Source organism: Prunus avium, chromosome 2, assembly GCF_965620075.1.
Source record: "Prunus avium chromosome 2, drPruAviu1.hap1.1, whole genome shotgun sequence".
In the NCBI taxonomy this organism is placed as follows: Eukaryota; Viridiplantae; Streptophyta; class Magnoliopsida; order Rosales; family Rosaceae; genus Prunus; species Prunus avium.
The window spans coordinates 34,409,720-34,426,057 of record NC_142285.1 but is presented as its reverse complement, the minus strand read 5'-3'; the positions used below and the strand labels follow the sequence as shown (position 1 = coordinate 34,426,057).

At 36.7% G+C, this 16,338-nt stretch overlaps 2 protein-coding genes across 4 annotated transcripts; both read left to right on the top strand.

The window, feature by feature from the left end:
- The first annotated feature begins 468 nt into the window (after positions 1 to 468).
- On the top strand, positions 469 to 5,124 carry PRD3 (putative recombination initiation defects 3). Of its 2 annotated transcripts, none has more exons than XM_021945048.2 (12): positions 469 to 706; positions 1,602 to 1,752; positions 1,966 to 2,119; positions 2,320 to 2,454; positions 2,817 to 2,869; positions 2,958 to 3,161; positions 3,421 to 3,492; positions 3,590 to 3,642; positions 3,811 to 3,964; positions 4,231 to 4,312; positions 4,491 to 4,587; positions 4,763 to 5,124. In XM_021945048.2, the coding sequence occupies exons 1-11, from the start codon at positions 642 to 644 to the stop codon at positions 4,583 to 4,585; spliced, it is 1,218 nt and encodes a 405-aa protein (XP_021800740.1). In that variant the 5' UTR covers positions 469 to 641; the 3' UTR covers positions 4,586 to 4,587; positions 4,763 to 5,124. The 2 variants fall into 2 exon arrangements, with proteins under 2 accessions (XP_021800740.1, XP_021800734.1); XM_021945042.2 differs by having other exon boundaries at positions 4,485 to 4,587.
- A 5,209-nt stretch (positions 5,125 to 10,333) lies between these two features.
- TRM15 (GPI-anchored adhesin-like protein, putative (DUF3741)) lies at positions 10,334 to 16,315 on the top strand. Of its 2 annotated transcripts, none has more exons than XM_021944538.2 (7): positions 10,334 to 11,539; positions 11,732 to 11,941; positions 12,172 to 12,239; positions 12,383 to 14,036; positions 14,142 to 14,305; positions 14,759 to 14,945; positions 15,043 to 16,315. In XM_021944538.2, the coding sequence occupies exons 2-7, from the start codon at positions 11,791 to 11,793 to the stop codon at positions 15,687 to 15,689; spliced, it is 2,871 nt and encodes a 956-aa protein (XP_021800230.1). In that variant the 5' UTR covers positions 10,334 to 11,539; positions 11,732 to 11,790; the 3' UTR covers positions 15,690 to 16,315. The 2 variants fall into 2 exon arrangements, with proteins under 2 accessions (XP_021800230.1, XP_021800227.1); XM_021944535.2 differs by having other exon boundaries at positions 10,335 to 11,539; positions 11,728 to 11,941.
- Positions 16,316 to 16,338: the final 23 nt, after the last annotated feature.

The following is a 16,338-nucleotide window of genomic DNA, read 5'->3' as shown; positions in this document are numbered from 1 at the left end:
CTTACTCGGTACAATCACTTTAATAGCATATTTATATATACTATAATATATTATATTTATATATACCTCATCAAAAATTTAATATATATTCTAAACGGGAAGGGTTCGGATTGGGCATTAAAATACCATCCCCTCCGCTCCCCGAACACAATACCCAAAAAATTCCCCGTACCCATCCCCATACTTGTTTTTTGTCCTTCATACCTGACCCATTAAAATCGAATTCCCCGCGAATATCCTCACCCACGGGGAAAATTGCCATACCTATTTGTTACCTTAACTCGTCCATATTCGCTAACATTTCCGAGCTAGGTTTAAGCTAAGCCTGCATGATGGGCTTCCAAAGTGGGAAGCTCAAAATGTTGGATCACAAATGGGCCTCACTGTTAGTTCGGCCCATTAAACAATCAAGCAATTCTCAAATCCCTTTCCCGCCAGGCTCCGTATAAGATTCCTCACGAGTCTCGCAACGCGCTCTTTCTTTCCTTTTCCGCTCTGTGTCTCTCTTCAAATTCAAACCGTCAACTCGATCGTCGTCTTCAATCGAAAGTCGAATCTCTCTTCTAATCTCGTAGAGTCTCAAGTCTGTTTCAATTTGCTCCGCACATCGAAAAAGACCTCAAAGTCACTGATTCGAACGAATGAAGTTAAAGATTAACAAGGCCTGCGATCTCAGCTCCATCTCGGTCCTTCCTCAACACACAAGGTTCGATTATTTCATTTCTAGAAGTTCAATCACTATGTGCTCCGTTTGGTTCATGAGAAACGCAGGAAAACGCTTCACAAAAATATCGAAGTTTTTGAAATTTTAAATTCTCACTGTTTTAGAAAGTTTTAGCTTAATCTAGCTTGTTAGATCTGCTTTTTTCTTCTGCTTCGTGTATTTAGTTGATAATATACATAGGATCGATCTCAGTTATTCTTCCAATCATGCACGAGCGTTCTGTTTGGCTCACGAGAAAACGTTGAGAAAATGAACTTTTGAATCTTAAGCTTTGTATCATCTAGGATTTCTCACTTATTTGACTCACTTAGAGGCCGATCTCAGTTTTTCTTCCACATGCATGCAAGGTTCTGTGTCTGTTTCAGAATATGTTTTGTTTGATTTCCGAAAATGTGTGGGACTATTCTTAGAAAAATAAGTCTTGACCTGTGAACCATATGTATTTCAATAGCTTCCAGTTCCAATTCAAAAAGCTCTGTTTGATCGCTGAGAAAATATAGAAAACTGAAAGAGATTAAGATGATTGGATTCAAAGATTTTGTTCGAACTAAGCCTTTTGATGTAGGTGTCGATTTCACTTTCTGATAGGAAAAGGAACTATAGCATTTCATTTTCTTTCGAACATACTCACGGAAACTAACCTAAGTGAATGAGTTTGTTCAGATTTGCTACTGCTTTCTATGTTTCTTGCTCTTTCCAATTTAGTCTGTTTATGGGGGAGCAAGTTTTTGTCCTATGTGAAGCTTTAGCAAATACGTGAAAAGGAAAACTTAATTTTATATGTCAACTGTGATGAGGCTAATACAGTGGATTTTCCTGAATTCTCTTGTTCATATTCTTATTTGTGTATCTTTTTTCCTTTTAAATTCATGTGAAGGAGGCAAAATGCTGCGCCAAATGGACCACAAGCATCGCAGCTTCGATCTCAACCATCAGAGCAGTCATTTTCTCAGGGATTCTCATCTCAGCATGGCATGTTTTCTCAGCTCTCTCAGAACTCTCTTAGTGACGTTCTGACCAATGATCAGGTTAAATCTCGTCTCAGGTTCGAGCCTAGTGTAGGAAAAGAAAGCTTAAGTTGTGTTTTCATCCTTTTATTTTGATGACAAGACAAATCAAATAAGTAGGTTATCCCTTTGGAAAAAAGCATTTATTAAAAAAAAAATTATGTCTCAAACTGAGTGAAATGATTCTCATTCAAAGGTTTTTTCATTAACTTTTTGTTCATATTATCTCCGCAGAGGTTTGGCTCTCAAGAACGAGAGAATTCTGTGAAGAAGATTGCCTGCTTACCCCCAATTAGTCATGCACGTGAAGAGAGTCAAATGCAAATCTCAAGATCTTCCACCAACTTCATGCGCAAGTGGAGTTCTGCGTCTGGTTCAGATCATCGATGTAAGTTTCCTCCAAAGTTTGAAAGGAATAAGTAGTATTCAGAAGGGCTTCTAAGTATAGGTAGTAATGAAAAAAATGTGCCAGGGAAGGTCCTTAAGTTTAGTTTGTAATGGGTAAGAATAGCAGGTCAATTAAATTCTTGCTCTTGTATGAATAATATGTCTAATAAGAGAAACTGAATTCTTTATTTGCCTGAGCAGGGCAGACTAGTGAGGAATTTGAACACCGGATTGGAATGATGGAAACTTCGTTGAATAAGTTTGGAATGATCTTGGATTCAGTCCAGAGTGATGTCATGCAAGTAAACAAAGGAATGAAGGAAGTATCTATGGAGAGTGAGTAATCTATTCTTCTACACATTGAGATATAGGAGATGAAGATAAAATATGTAAATTTAATATTTTGAAGTTGTACTACTGGCTAATCAGCATAAGATGTTTTTATAATTCTGAGTATCTGATCTAGGAACCAAGAAATATAAAGCTAAAAAATGGATTAAGTTACCAATCTGGCATATTGAAAGAGAAAGTCTGTAGGATGTTCCATTTTCTCATAATTCGAAGAGATTTAGTCAAACACAGTACAACTAAGGCTCATTTTTGAAGTGCAAAATGGTACTAATTTACTGCACACAATGTCAAAAGTTTCAGATCATAATTAACTCAAACATTATGTTCTTTTTTCAATTTTAAATCAGTGGAAGCGATGCGGCAGAAGTTGACAGCTCAGGATAACTCATTGCAGTTAATGGTAATAGTAACACATAAAGTCCCTACTTAGTTGTTTCAAGCGTCCATGATTCTGGCCTTTCTAACTTAACTGGTATATGGTAACGCAGAGTAAGGGGCAAGAAGATTTCAAAGCTAGCCTTGATGGGGGCATCAAGTCTATGTCTGAACAACTGAGCAAAAATACCTATCAAGACAAATTACAGGAGATGTTCTTGGTGCTTTCAGCCTTACCAGGAAAGATAGAAATCATAGAAGCATCTCTACTGAAATCACAGAATAAGCTGCACGACTCCTTCGTCAAGGAAATGCAGGTCTGTATGATGAATAATGGATGGTTCTGTGGCACATGCAAGTATTTAAGACATTAAGATCATGAATTTTGAACTCTTATGTTTTCTTTGAGATGAGGCAGAGAAAGTGTTTAAGAATTGCAATTCTTTTATGACATAAGAAATGTTGATCTTCCCTATTTCTCGGTGTTTTCTATTGAACAATTGAACTCTCAGTAATAAAATTTTTCATGAGGTCGCTGAATCCGTTTTTTTTTCTTCGTCTTTTCACTTCTTGCAGAAAATGATTTGCAGCCAGAATCAGAGTACCTCCATCCAAAAATGTGAAATATCCTCTATACTTTCACCTAAGGTGACTTAAATTTCCCTAATTGCGGTCAATTAACTTAGTCAATCACTCATACATTATGATTTGTTGCCGGAAAGCCTTTATATCTGGAAAGCTGCAGGGTGTTGCTGCCTCTCGTGCTATTCCACAAGGAAAGCCACAGCCTATTAAAAGGTATGCAACAAAGTTTATTTCCATTGTTTATTTGATAGGAATTTAGTAATGTGTTCTTTATATTATTTCTTTGAGATAAACGGCACCAGTAGCACCATACGTGGGTATATATTGTCATTGTAGTGTTTGGCTCTCGGAGAGATTTAAAAAGCCTTCTCTTGATTACAGCTCAGCTGTGCCTCCAAAGGCTTGTGTGCAAGCAGTTGTAGTTCCAAAGACAGAAACAGGAGGCTGGAAGACTGTTAAGGCGGAAAAAGCTGTGTTTAGTGACAGCGGGTTCCGGAAAGTGCAAAAACCTAATAGATTTACTTCCATCCAAAAGGTATCCCTGAGTTTTTAGTTTTTGGTTATCGTTTTTCCTATCTTTCGGGCTGATTGGATAGACAGTATGCTTTCTGATTTAAGTATGTTTGTGGCATTAAGGTGGTTGGTTTAATAACAAGTATGAATTGAGTTTAATGCACTTGAAGCAAAAGTTGCGGTTTTATCTTATGTGCTGCGTGAAAAGCTTTTTGATTGCTCATTTGTGGTATTATAAGTTACGTATCTAGTTTCATGGCCGAGATGAGATGAAAATACATGATGCAGGAAAGAGAATGCAGAGTTATCATTGAATCAGATGAGGAGATTGATGGAGCCTTTTCCTGCTTGCTTGACGATAAAGAAACAGGTACTTTGTGAAAGTAGCATTTGCAGTATCTATTAATTTTGACTATTGGCTACACATTTTTGTTGGGGAAAAAAAGGTGTGAGAGTAAAAACTGTACCACTTATGTTTATGCTGTATGTGTATATATAATCATTTTGCTCAAAACTCAAGTGTAATTGTTTCCTTGAGGAAGATGTAGACATGGCTGCAGAGGTAAAGGAAGAGACACAACGGATTTTGAGGAGGGCAAGGAGGCGAAAAAGAAAATTATGCAACACTATAATTATTAATTGAAGGTACACTTTACATATTCGATAAGAATTTTGCTAAACACAGTCGTCCATGCATTTTTTGAGTGATTGCGAGTCCTTGATTAAATAGGATCTCATTATGAAGCTCACACTAATCAACCGTTTTCAATTGCCTGTGAATAACCAAGTCATTGTTTGTGCCTTTTTGCTAATTGTACAGGTGTTTGATGTCTCCTCCCATGTGCTGGGTCCTGGGGGCGGAACCCATAACTGCAATGTTAAGTGGTTTGATCACTTTTGGTATGTTTCTTGTCGTGCCAATTGCTCACCTTCCTCGTTTTTTTATTTTCCATACTTATACCTTCCACTTGAGGACTAGCATATATATATCAAATTGACTGAAATAGATGTCCATTGGGGACACATAGATTGGCTAAGAACTTCGTGTTCAAGCCACAATACTTGTAAAAATTTGCGAATGATCAAAACTATAAACAATGTTATATATGTCAGTTCTCAGTTCTGTCCAGGCCCATATATCCCTGGTGGGTTTGGGTAAACTTGGGCTCAGTTTGAACTTTCCCCATTGCTTATTATTCTCAAAGCCCATAATTTCATCGCTACGCCATGCGCGGGAAATTGTTAGCCGTCAATGCAAGCCACACTTGTCCATGTACGTGAGTATATACACATTTCATCAACGACTAACAATCATCGACACACACGACATTATCCTAGGACACTATCACCCACCTCATGTCTGAGTACAGTCAACGTCGTGGTCGACAGGGAAGTGAACAGCTTAGCAAAAGCCAAGCCCCTATCCTCCTAAGGCCTGAAGCGTGGCATAAGTTCAATGCCTACGTAAGTCCCTATCTGCTTCAATTGAACTCGTACCATAAACTAGAGATACCCATGTTTTTTCTGTCGGTGCACGACCTTTGCAAAACCAACGCAATAATCAATAAATAATCAAAATCATCATTGTCATTTAAGAAACTAATGAAAGTTAAAGATAATTATACCAATCCATAGAGAGAAATGGGGCCCTCCAAGGACCAAGGTGTCACACGGCCATTTCCCCATCCTCCTTTTTCATTCAAAGTAACATCATTGTGAGAGTTCTTATCTGAAATTTTTCCCAGGGGGGCTGCTTATTTAGACTAACTTTAACGGAATATTATAGTAACGAAGGTTTTTTATGACTTATAACTTGTCTTATTAGGTAGATTCGAATTTTAATAGGAATTTTTTAGAAGAAAAAAAAATAGTTGACAAGATTGCATTTCAATTATACTCCTATTAAATATACTCTCCTCCCCTTTATCTTATTTTATATTTTGGTGATGAAACAAGAAAGCTACCTACCTCTTGATCTTGAAATGCTCGCCTCATACTCAAACGGAGTTTTCTTTTTCCATCACTTATTTTACATGCATTTTATTCTGGTAAAAATTATTTTAACAATAGTTTTACTATCCCTTGTTTAATTCATGATAAGCCAAACATTGCTCAAACAAATCAAGGAAAAGCGAGGCGAAAATCTCCATAAGCTTGTAGTTTGTCGAGTTATTCTATGGGGGTGGGTGATTCCGATACTTCCTATGGTGGCTAATTCATCACCACTCTCATATATTAGTTATAAACTAAGTAGGATCATTCCACCCTCTAATCTAATCTTTGATTACTTGTTGAGCGTGCGTGATGCAACTCATGCATGAGACTTTAACTTTTATTACATTGGATTCTCAAAAAGATGGAGAGCATCCAATGTTTAAAGAGAGAATCGTTAGATTAGGAATGTCCAAACTCCAGATCCCCCAAGGTTGAAGAAGTAGCCCCACCCACAAACATAACGGGATGTTAGTATCGCAAGCCAATCACGTATTGCCACAATGATACTCCGATAAAATCACTGTAGTAAAGAAGAGTCATTTTGTCACAATACTATAGTTACAGCTGGATAAAATCACAACCAGGCTGTAGTTTCATCCCAAGCTTGTAACCATTAAGTATTGCCACAGATTTCTGCTCATTCTATCTATATTTTTTTAATGTATTTTATTACAAATCTAATCTACCCATATGAAAGTAATTTTAAGAACAAAATTAAATAAAAGTACACAATTTTGGTAACCATGTTCAGAGATGGTCCTCATTGCATCTATATATTGATACTGAGTAATGAGATTCATTCTTATTTTCGGTGTTAAAATAGGTGGGTGATGTGAGCAAAGTTAGGTTTTGTGTGATAGAAGAAGAAGAATTTAGCATTTTAGTACAAATGTATTTTTATTACAAATATAATCTTACCCATATGAAAGTAATTTTAATAATAAAAAAATTAAATAAAAGTACACAATTTTGGTGACCATGTTTAGAGATAGTCATGATTGCATCTATATATTGATATTGAGTAATGAGATTCATTCTTATTGATGGTGTTAAAATAGTGGGTGATGTGAGCAAAGTTAGGTTTTATGATAGATGAAGAAGAATTTAACATTTTAGTACAAATATATTTTTTTAGTAAAAGCGATAGTCTAAATTATAAGGGGGAGAGGGGTTTCTCACACACACTACAAAAAGTGTCACGAAAGTTCGAACCTGAGACCACCATCTTCAAGTCAATGTCCTTTTTCACCGGCTGCTAGACCCCGTTGGCTTTGGTACAAAGTATATACCAGTAGAAAGGGAATCTAGAAGTCGAAATTTTCCCAATAAACATCAACATCCCATAAATTGTGATATAAAAAGCTTTCAATTATTGATTATTTTATACCAATTTTTTTTTAAAAAAACCGATGGAACATTTAAGGGTCAACTAGGTGACATAATTTGGTGAGAGCTTTCCATTATAACCTCTCCAAACCAGAAATAACACAAACGTAAGTATTAAATTAGGCTGTTGCAATATGATTATGACCAAATTCGATAACTCATTCTCAACAAAATTGCGAACCTTAAAGGACAAACGAAAATTATGTGTGCATTATTAAAGTTTCACCAAAATAGCCAACCAAAGAAATAAATAAGTTGCACCGAATAACTGATTAGGTCTTTAAGCAACCATGAAATGATGAAATGGAAACCCTAGTCCTTTTCTGGAAGGTTCGAACTTTTGCTGCATTCATATTTTTGTTTCTCCTTCAAAGACAAGGATTAAGACTAAGATGAATGGTAAATGCAAAATGAAATGCACCCAATGTTGTGTTCATTTGCATTTAACAATGAGGAGATTGGGTTTGAAAAAATGATTGTATTAGAATAAGTGCTTTCTTGTGGTCCTTGCATTCCCACTACTACCCCATCAATTTTCTGGAATATCTTCAAGGGCAAGCAAGACAAAAGCTGCTCCATTGTTTGTATGCAAGCTCACTCTCCCTTTTCTCTTTCTGCCATCCTGTATATCTGACTATTATATATATAATACAATAATAATAAAACTTTTGATCTTATGCGTGTCATACAAGAGTGAGAAAATCATATATATATATATATATATATATATCAATCTCCATCACTGCCCTCATGAATAGCTTCAAGATGTGAAATGGTATTGTCAGAACATGTCACGTAGCGTTATGAATTCACTCATATTATGACTCATGAATTGACAATATTATGTGATGATGTTATGATTACCTCGTAATTAACAATAAATTGGGTGATAAATTCATATTAGCTGTGGTCCCTTAAAACAAAAACAAAAATTTCCCAACATATTCCAAAACTTGGGCATTGTCCAAACAATAAACAATCTCATGAATTTGTTTGTTTGAAGTTTTTTACCCACCCCAACCTAATAAAATGACATTGAAGAAATTATAATAATAAAAGAAACATTTCAACACCAAGTCGTTGTTCCTTTGCTATTGGCTTCCCCACCTTTATAAACAAACAAAATTGCCACTTGATCAAATTAGTTTAAATAGTATTAATTAAGTTTTTTTTAAAATTAATTTTCATAAGTTTGTATGTGACGCATCAAATGATTCAGTGGTCACTAGGGTAGAGGCAAAGGTAGCTCCTTGTCTCATATGGGCCTTGTGATTAGACAATGAATCAATCAGCATTGAAGTTGGTAAACTGTGTGGTTTAGGTGGACCCAACTGCTTTGATGCAGTTGGGGCCCAACTGAGCTGCATTGAGGCCCAACTGCTCCTCCTCACAGAGTCACATGCCACCACCATGGACAAAGCTTTGGTATCTCAGATTTCACTGCCATCTCATTTAGATGCATTTCCCATGCAAATTCTTGCCCTATTTTTTTGTTTATAGTCAAAGGGGTGGTGAGTTCATGATCTTCCTTACCTGCACCAAATTTAATTCAGAGGGTATTAAATTTGATAAAGTATGCAGTTCTTGGAGTTGGTTCACGTGATGACGACAGCATATCGAAAAAATGTGTTCGGAGTTAGGGTAGATTAAGAATTCGATTTAAGATTAACCCTCGTGAAAAAAAGAAATCTATATTTCCGAGTGGAGGAGAGAATCGAATTCAGAACTTTTTTCAATATTATGACAAGAGTGCTAAACTGGTGACCTTTGATTATGCAGTTTTGATTTTGAATTCAAATTTCAGCCATCATTGCTATAAAAATACTTGATTACGGGGAATAATTAGGAGGGAGTTTTGAATTTAAATTAATTTATACTCCTTTATTCTTTTTTGTTCATAATAATAGGGTGAGGGATTCTTGACCCCTTATCCATGGGACCATGGATATACCAATTGATAGGAGGAGTTTCAGAGGCAGGCCTTACTGCATGCATCCATTTATAACGACTTGAATCCATACATGGATGTCTATGAATTATACATTAAATGTAGAAGAAGACTGCACGACGAGTGTTTTTACCACCAAACCACTGACTCTTTTATTATCATTCCTTCATTTACAATTCAACTCAAAAGTAACTTTTTTCTTTTTGCATGGGAAAATGACAGTGTTACTTTGCTTTTACTGCAAAGCGGTATTATGCATATATGTGTAAAAAAAAACTTGTGGGATTATACTAAATCCATGACATACAATATAAATGGATGAATAATCATGTGAACTTATTTGAAATGGGAGTGGTCATGAATCGCGAAAGTCGGAATTAGGGAAAGAATGAACGAGCATCGAATCATAACTACTAATCTCCTTAATGTAATTCCTTATTTTCAGATATTGAATAAAGACATTTTGATTCTTTATGCATTAGCAAACACATAAGAAATTATAAATTGTAATAATTATAATACCTTTGTATAAGTTAACGCAGATACAATAAAAAATTAGGATAATTCCAATACTTAACTCAAAGTAACTAGACATATTATTAAGATTAAAAAATGAAAAAATTGGAAGTAGCTGTAAAAAAAAAAGTGGAAGTCATCATGGACTTGCCTCCCATGAGCTAAACATCACTTCAAAAGGATCAAAACCCATTTGAAAAAAAAGGGTAAAAAACTTTTTTTTTTTTTTTGGTCATAATAAAAAACCATTCTAGATAAGTCTGTGATAACAATATTTACTGTAGATAATATAGAAAAAGATGTCGTAAAATCTTTTCTTTTTAATTCCTTTTTTTTTTCAAGTGCATTTCCAGTATGAATCATCCCTCATTTTGTCCACTTATTTACACTTTTAACCCTATGCATCGCATTATATTTACATTTCTAACCCTTAATCTCGTCTGTATCACGCATTTGTGTTTCTCAACGCTCAGGAACTCTCTTGCAAAAGCGTACACGTCAGCAGCTTCGCACACACATTTCCTCTACAGCTGCAAAGTAAAGGTATTTGGGGAGAGAAAGTCAGAGAGAGAGAGAGAAAAGAGAGGAGAGAGAGAGAGGTGAGAATTGGGATGGTAGTGAGTGGTGACTTTGATGATGGTTGGAAGAGCAGAGGAGAGAAAATGGAGACAGTCCAAACTTTTCTTCAATACAAAGCTCTCTCAATGGACCCCATCAAAATCAATCCAAACCCAACTGTCACGTATTCTTATAATCTCCCACCCAACACCAACAGCATTGTAAAGTTTTTGTCTTTCACTTTCTCACCATCACTTCCTTCTCTCCCTCCACTTTACTCAGTCTTTAATGGCTGCCCATTTGAGAATTCTGCTTAAAAAATAGTGGGTCGGTGCTAGATAAGCATTTGGACCTCTCTTTTTGGCTGTCAAAAAAGATGCCCACTTGGAAAAAGTCTTTATTTTTCGCCATGTGTTTGGTAGAATTTGCCTGAATTTGGTCTGGGTTTTGTGAACACCTGTGATTTTTTTTGTTTTGGAGGTTCTGGGTGCTTGAAGCTTTGCCATTGAAGAGAACTTTGCACTAAAAGAAAAAAAACCTTTTGCTCGTGTGAATAGCTATGTTAGAATTTAGCAGCGCTTATTTTGGGTGTTTCAAGAGGGTCGTTTTCAATGGTCTTTAATGCTGCATTGTACTGTGCTGAATTTTTCATGCTTTGTTGTGTCAAGCATTGACCTTTTGAGAGAGGATTTTGAATATAAAAAAACCAAACGCATGCGTGGATTATCTGAATTATCAATTCCATTGTGTACAACTCATGAATTCTGGATCGAATTTTTGTAAAGAATATTTGGGTTTATCAGGCTTTTGTGTATCTGAAGCTTCTGATCAATTTTCGACATCATTGCTTAGTTTTGTTCATATAAGTTTGAGGGTGGATTTTTTACCTTTGACCCATTTGTGATCATGGGAATTGAGGAGGTATAATTGCATTGATTAGTCTTTTCTTTGAAGTGAATACCAAATTGCAAGTGCTTTGAGCCTTTTGTGGAGAATGTGAGGTGCTGGTTAAGGCTTTTATGAATGAAAAAAGAAGGCTTTGATACCTTGCCATCCACAGAAAGTTTAGTATCTTGAGCTTCACTCTGTTAGAAAACTTGAGGGGTTGAAATTGGAATTTATTGGTATATGCAATAGACTTATCCAGCTGCATTTCTATCTTCGCCATATCGAATTCAAGGCTCTGAAGTTGAGGTAATTGCTTCATGCATGTCATGTCTTTATTTGATCTTCTAGAGTCAAATTTTGCTATGATTTCAGTGAAATAAAAATTATGTTTGTATGGACCGATTTTCCTAATCAAGATGACTGCATTCCTCTGTAGTGTCCTTTTAACTGCTATTTATTAATTACTCTTTAATGTTCGTTGGGGTTTCTTGCAGCCAGGCCAGGAACAGATTTTGGGTATAGAAAGCCAAATAAAGTTAAACATTCACCCATTAGTTATGGCAAAGAAGTCCCAGAAACGCTCTGTGCGATTTGAAAAAGATCAATTAGGCTGCATGTCGGGTTTTATCAGTATATTTGATTTCCGGCACGGTCGCCCCACCTGGAAGCTGATTTCTGATAGGAGGCATGGAAGTAAGCATGTTGTTGGTAAGAACTCTGAATTCTTTTTCAATTGGAAATGGTGCTTTTCTGCCATTTGTTGCCAAATTTCTTCAGGCTGAAATGAGTATGCAGTGAGTGATTGTGTTCTTGGGCATTCTGCAGCAACATTTTATAGTTAACACATACCTGAACTTGGTTTTTAGTAAATTTGCTTTGGAATCATCAAAAGGACAATTTTCCAGATTGTTGTTGAATTTCTATTTTTCTTTTTGCAGGTACTGGACTTTCAAGGAATCAGTTTGAGACGTTGAGTAATTTGGATAAAAACTTCCAAGGCACCCTTGTAAGTGTGGGCATATCCAACTGAACTTGTGCTTTGAAATTAATATGCTAGTTTCCGTGAGAAGGAGGGGAGGAACTGGGAGTTTACCACATAATAGACTGTAGTGATTATATAACTAATAATTCCATACTAAATTGCTTCAGGACGGTGATGTGAGCACAACAGCAATAGTGACAGCCGATGCTTGTAAGCCTAGTGTGAAGAAACTCATGGAAGAAGAAATGTCCATTGAGCAAGACACAAAAAAGGAGATAAGCAATGATGAAGCAGAAACTAAACAGTCTGATTCAAGCCAGATCAGAAAGGACCACAAGAAACCAAAGAAGACTCGCAAGAAAAGCCGTGACATGGACACCCATAATTTGAATGCTTCTGAGAACTTGGAATCTGTATGCTCTTGCAATCAGAATCCAGAGCAGAAAACTAGAAGTAATTTTGGCATAGATGAGATAAGGGAAGAGGTAAGTTGCCAGATCCATCAGAAATATATTAATTGTGCGAATCATGATGTGAATGGTGAAGCTCCTGCAAAATCGAACTACAAGCACTCTGATTTTGAAGAGTTATGTGTGGCAATCAAGGAGTTCATGAATCAGAAGTTTACTGATGGGAAAAATCTCACAGAAGATCAGAAAATCCACCACTTCAGAGAACTAATGGATGCACTTGAAGTCTTAAGTTCAGATGAGGAATTGTTTCTGAAACTTTTGCGAGATCCGAACTCACTGTTGGCAAAATATGTCCAAAACTTGCAGGATGCTCAGATAGAGAAAGATGAAGAATCCCAGTCCCTTGCAGAGTCTAAGTTGTCAGAACAGAACCTTGGCGATTTAAAGCAATCTGAGGAGCTTGTTATCCGTAAACATCGTTACTTTTTCAGGAGAAAGATCAAGCCTCAGGAAAGAAACCCAACAAAGGCAAATGAGAATTCTGAAGCTTCAAAGAGAATTGTCATTCTGAAGCCTGGGCCTCCAGGCTTACGAAACTCTGAAACTGAAAATAGTGCATCCCCAGAATCCCATTACATTGCAAGGAACAAAGGGACAACTGAAAGAGTTGGTTCCCACTTTTTTCTCTCTGAAATAAAAAGGAAATTGAAGAATGCTATGGGAAAGCAACAGCATGGGGCATCTACTGTTGGAATTTCAAACAGATTGCCCTATAAACGTCAGAGTTTGGAAGATAGTGACAGAGGAGTTGGTAAAGAAAAAGCTGGAAGTTCTCCTGGTAAAGAGCACTTCTACATCGAAAGAATTGCTAAACCTCGCAGTGGTATCAAGAGGGTAGACAAGACTGGCAAAGTGAAAGAATCTGAAATTAGTTTGGAGCATGAAAATCATGGTATTCTGGATCAAAGGGTATCTAACATCTACATTGAAGCCAAAAAGCATCTCTCTGAGATGCTGAGCAATGGAGATGAAGTTGTAGATATCTCGAGGCGACAGTTTCCTAAAACCTTGGGAAGGATTCTCTCCCTCCCCGATTACAACATTTCTCCTTTTGGCAGTCCTGGAAGGGACTTGGAGAATGGCTTTTTTACTGCACAGATGAGATTATCCGCCTTTGACAAAGTTTGGAAGGCCAATGAGAATACATGGTCTCCTAAGCAAGAGAAAAATGCCAGCCCTCTCAGTCATGTAGCACCCAACTTAGAGAGTCTGCCATCTGTTTCTGACAGCAACCCTGATTATAAAGTACAGCCTCCTAACTCAGTTCCAAGTATCTCAGATAATCTGGTTCATGATAATGAAGTAGAAGAAACCCATCCTACCATCATAGATGAGATGAATCCTGAAGGTATTGATTCTTTCAGCTGTTCATTATTCAATGACAAACATTTTGATAAGTCCCTGTGCTTGTTTTTAAATTCTTTGACATTTAGCGTTTACAAAATTTCTGTAGGTGATATAGAGATTGAAAAAGAAATTGAAATTGTAGCTCGGGAAGAAGAAATTATCGTGGATGTTCCCTCTGAACCAAGTGGCTCTTCAATCGCCAGAGATGATGAAACTCGTGACATGCCTGAAATTTCTGATGATAAAAGATATTCAGAATGCTCAAGACAGGTAACAATTTCTTACTTCTTTGTGCATATAATTTGTTTTCTTTTTGTACTCAAATTTTCATGACATGTAAAAAAATTGTGTTAAAATGTTTTTCAATTTGAAAATCAACATAGATAATTAGAGGTGATACATTCCCTGCCTATGAAGGCCCTGGGGTAATTCTTTTTTTCCCAAATCTAAGTCAGGCACGCACAAGAATGTTTTCTTCAAACTCTTGCTAACACAGTAACCCAATAACCGAACTCTTTAAAAGAGTTTGGTTTAGAAAAATTGGCTCATGCAAATAATATCTTATGGGACTATCGTCTATATCAACATGTAAAGATGATGGGATGAGCTGGGCAGGACCCAAGTATTATTCTTATGTCTATTTGCATTTTCTTTGGTGGATCTGTTGCTTATATCCATCATCTTTAGGGTTTATCCTGATAATCATTCTTAATCATCTTCCAGGAATCAAATGAAGAGAACCAAGTGCAATCTTCTTCATTAGCATCCCCTTCCAGCTCTTCAACCACCAAGCATTTTGAAGATTTAGAAAGTGCTATTGATATAGCAGAGCGGCCAAGCCCTGTTTCAGTTCTTGAGCCACTTTTCACAGATGATGACATCAGCCCTGCAAAAACCATTTCTCGACGAGGTATGGTTCATTATAATACAAATTGATTTGGAACCTTTTTTTCATTTTTTTTTCATAGTACTTCTTCATTAATGTTAACTCACTCACTGATTTGCAGTAGAGCTGCCAATACAACCACTACAGATCCAATTTGAAGATCATGACCCTTCAGCCACAGAGCAAACTAATAATGCAAAAACTTGTACAGAAGACAAGGAAGTAATATTTGATTTTGTAAAATCAGTGATGCAAGCCTACGGCTTCAATTGGGATGACATCTGTGTGAAGTGGCTTTCTTCTGACCAACTTATTGAGCCGTCATTGTGTGATGAGGTAGAGCTTTTCCCTAACCAGCTTTGCTATGACCAGAATCTCCTTTTTGACTGTATTAATGAAGTTCTAGTGGAGGTTTGTGGGCGTTGTTATGGTTGCTTCCCTTGGGTGTCATCTGTGAAACCTAGTATAAGGCTAGTACCAGACATGAAAACTGCTATACATGAGGTCTGGACAGGAGTTTATTGGCATCTCCTTCCGCTTCCATTGCCTCATACTTTGGATCAAATTGTCACAAAAGACATGTCAAGAACTGGAACGTGGATGGACCTTCGATTTGATACTGAGACCATCGGTGTTGACATGGGTGAAGCCATTCTCCAAGAATTGATGGAAGATACCATATTAAGCTATGTAGATGGTAGTCCCAAAAGTGAAAATGCTTTAGTTTTGGCCGAGTCAAATGAAAAAGACAGCATTTTGAACTTGTAAAACACAATCTGGCTTATTTGTCCATGCCGAAAACCAACCCACCTTCTTGTTGAGGCAGTTAGAAAGCAAGTCATATATGTGCATCCAGAGAAGCAACATTTCACCAAGAGATCTTCTTAGCTTTCCTGGAGTATCCTGGATCCAAGATGAATTGACTTTGCAACTTTGTCAACTGAAATCATGTAGGTAGCATAGAATCTGCCACATCGGAAAACTATGGCTCACTGGGAATTCTGGGCAACAGTCATCACATGAAACATCCTTAATGGATAGGGTTTGCAAATGCTCCTTGCAAGAACTCGGGTGCTTCTCCACAAATGGATTATACAAAACTAGTAAGTACCATTTCTGAGAGTCATTGTCCATGTCAAGCACTGAGGCTGTAATGTAGAGTTGTTGTTATAAATGTAGATTCTTGTAGAGGGTTCGAGCGTTGTGTTAGTTAAGGGTGTTCTTGATTTCATTCATTCTTGTCTTGTTCTCTTCTTTCCTTTTTTTTTTGCCTCCTTTGTATTTTCTGTTGTATTTGCAAAGGTTAGAGCTCAACGAGTTGTGAGTTATGAGTCTTGTGACTGACTGGTTGTAATTACAAAGAAATAAAAGAAGTTCATGTTAGGTTTATTATATGCACTGAACAAGCTGCGACTTT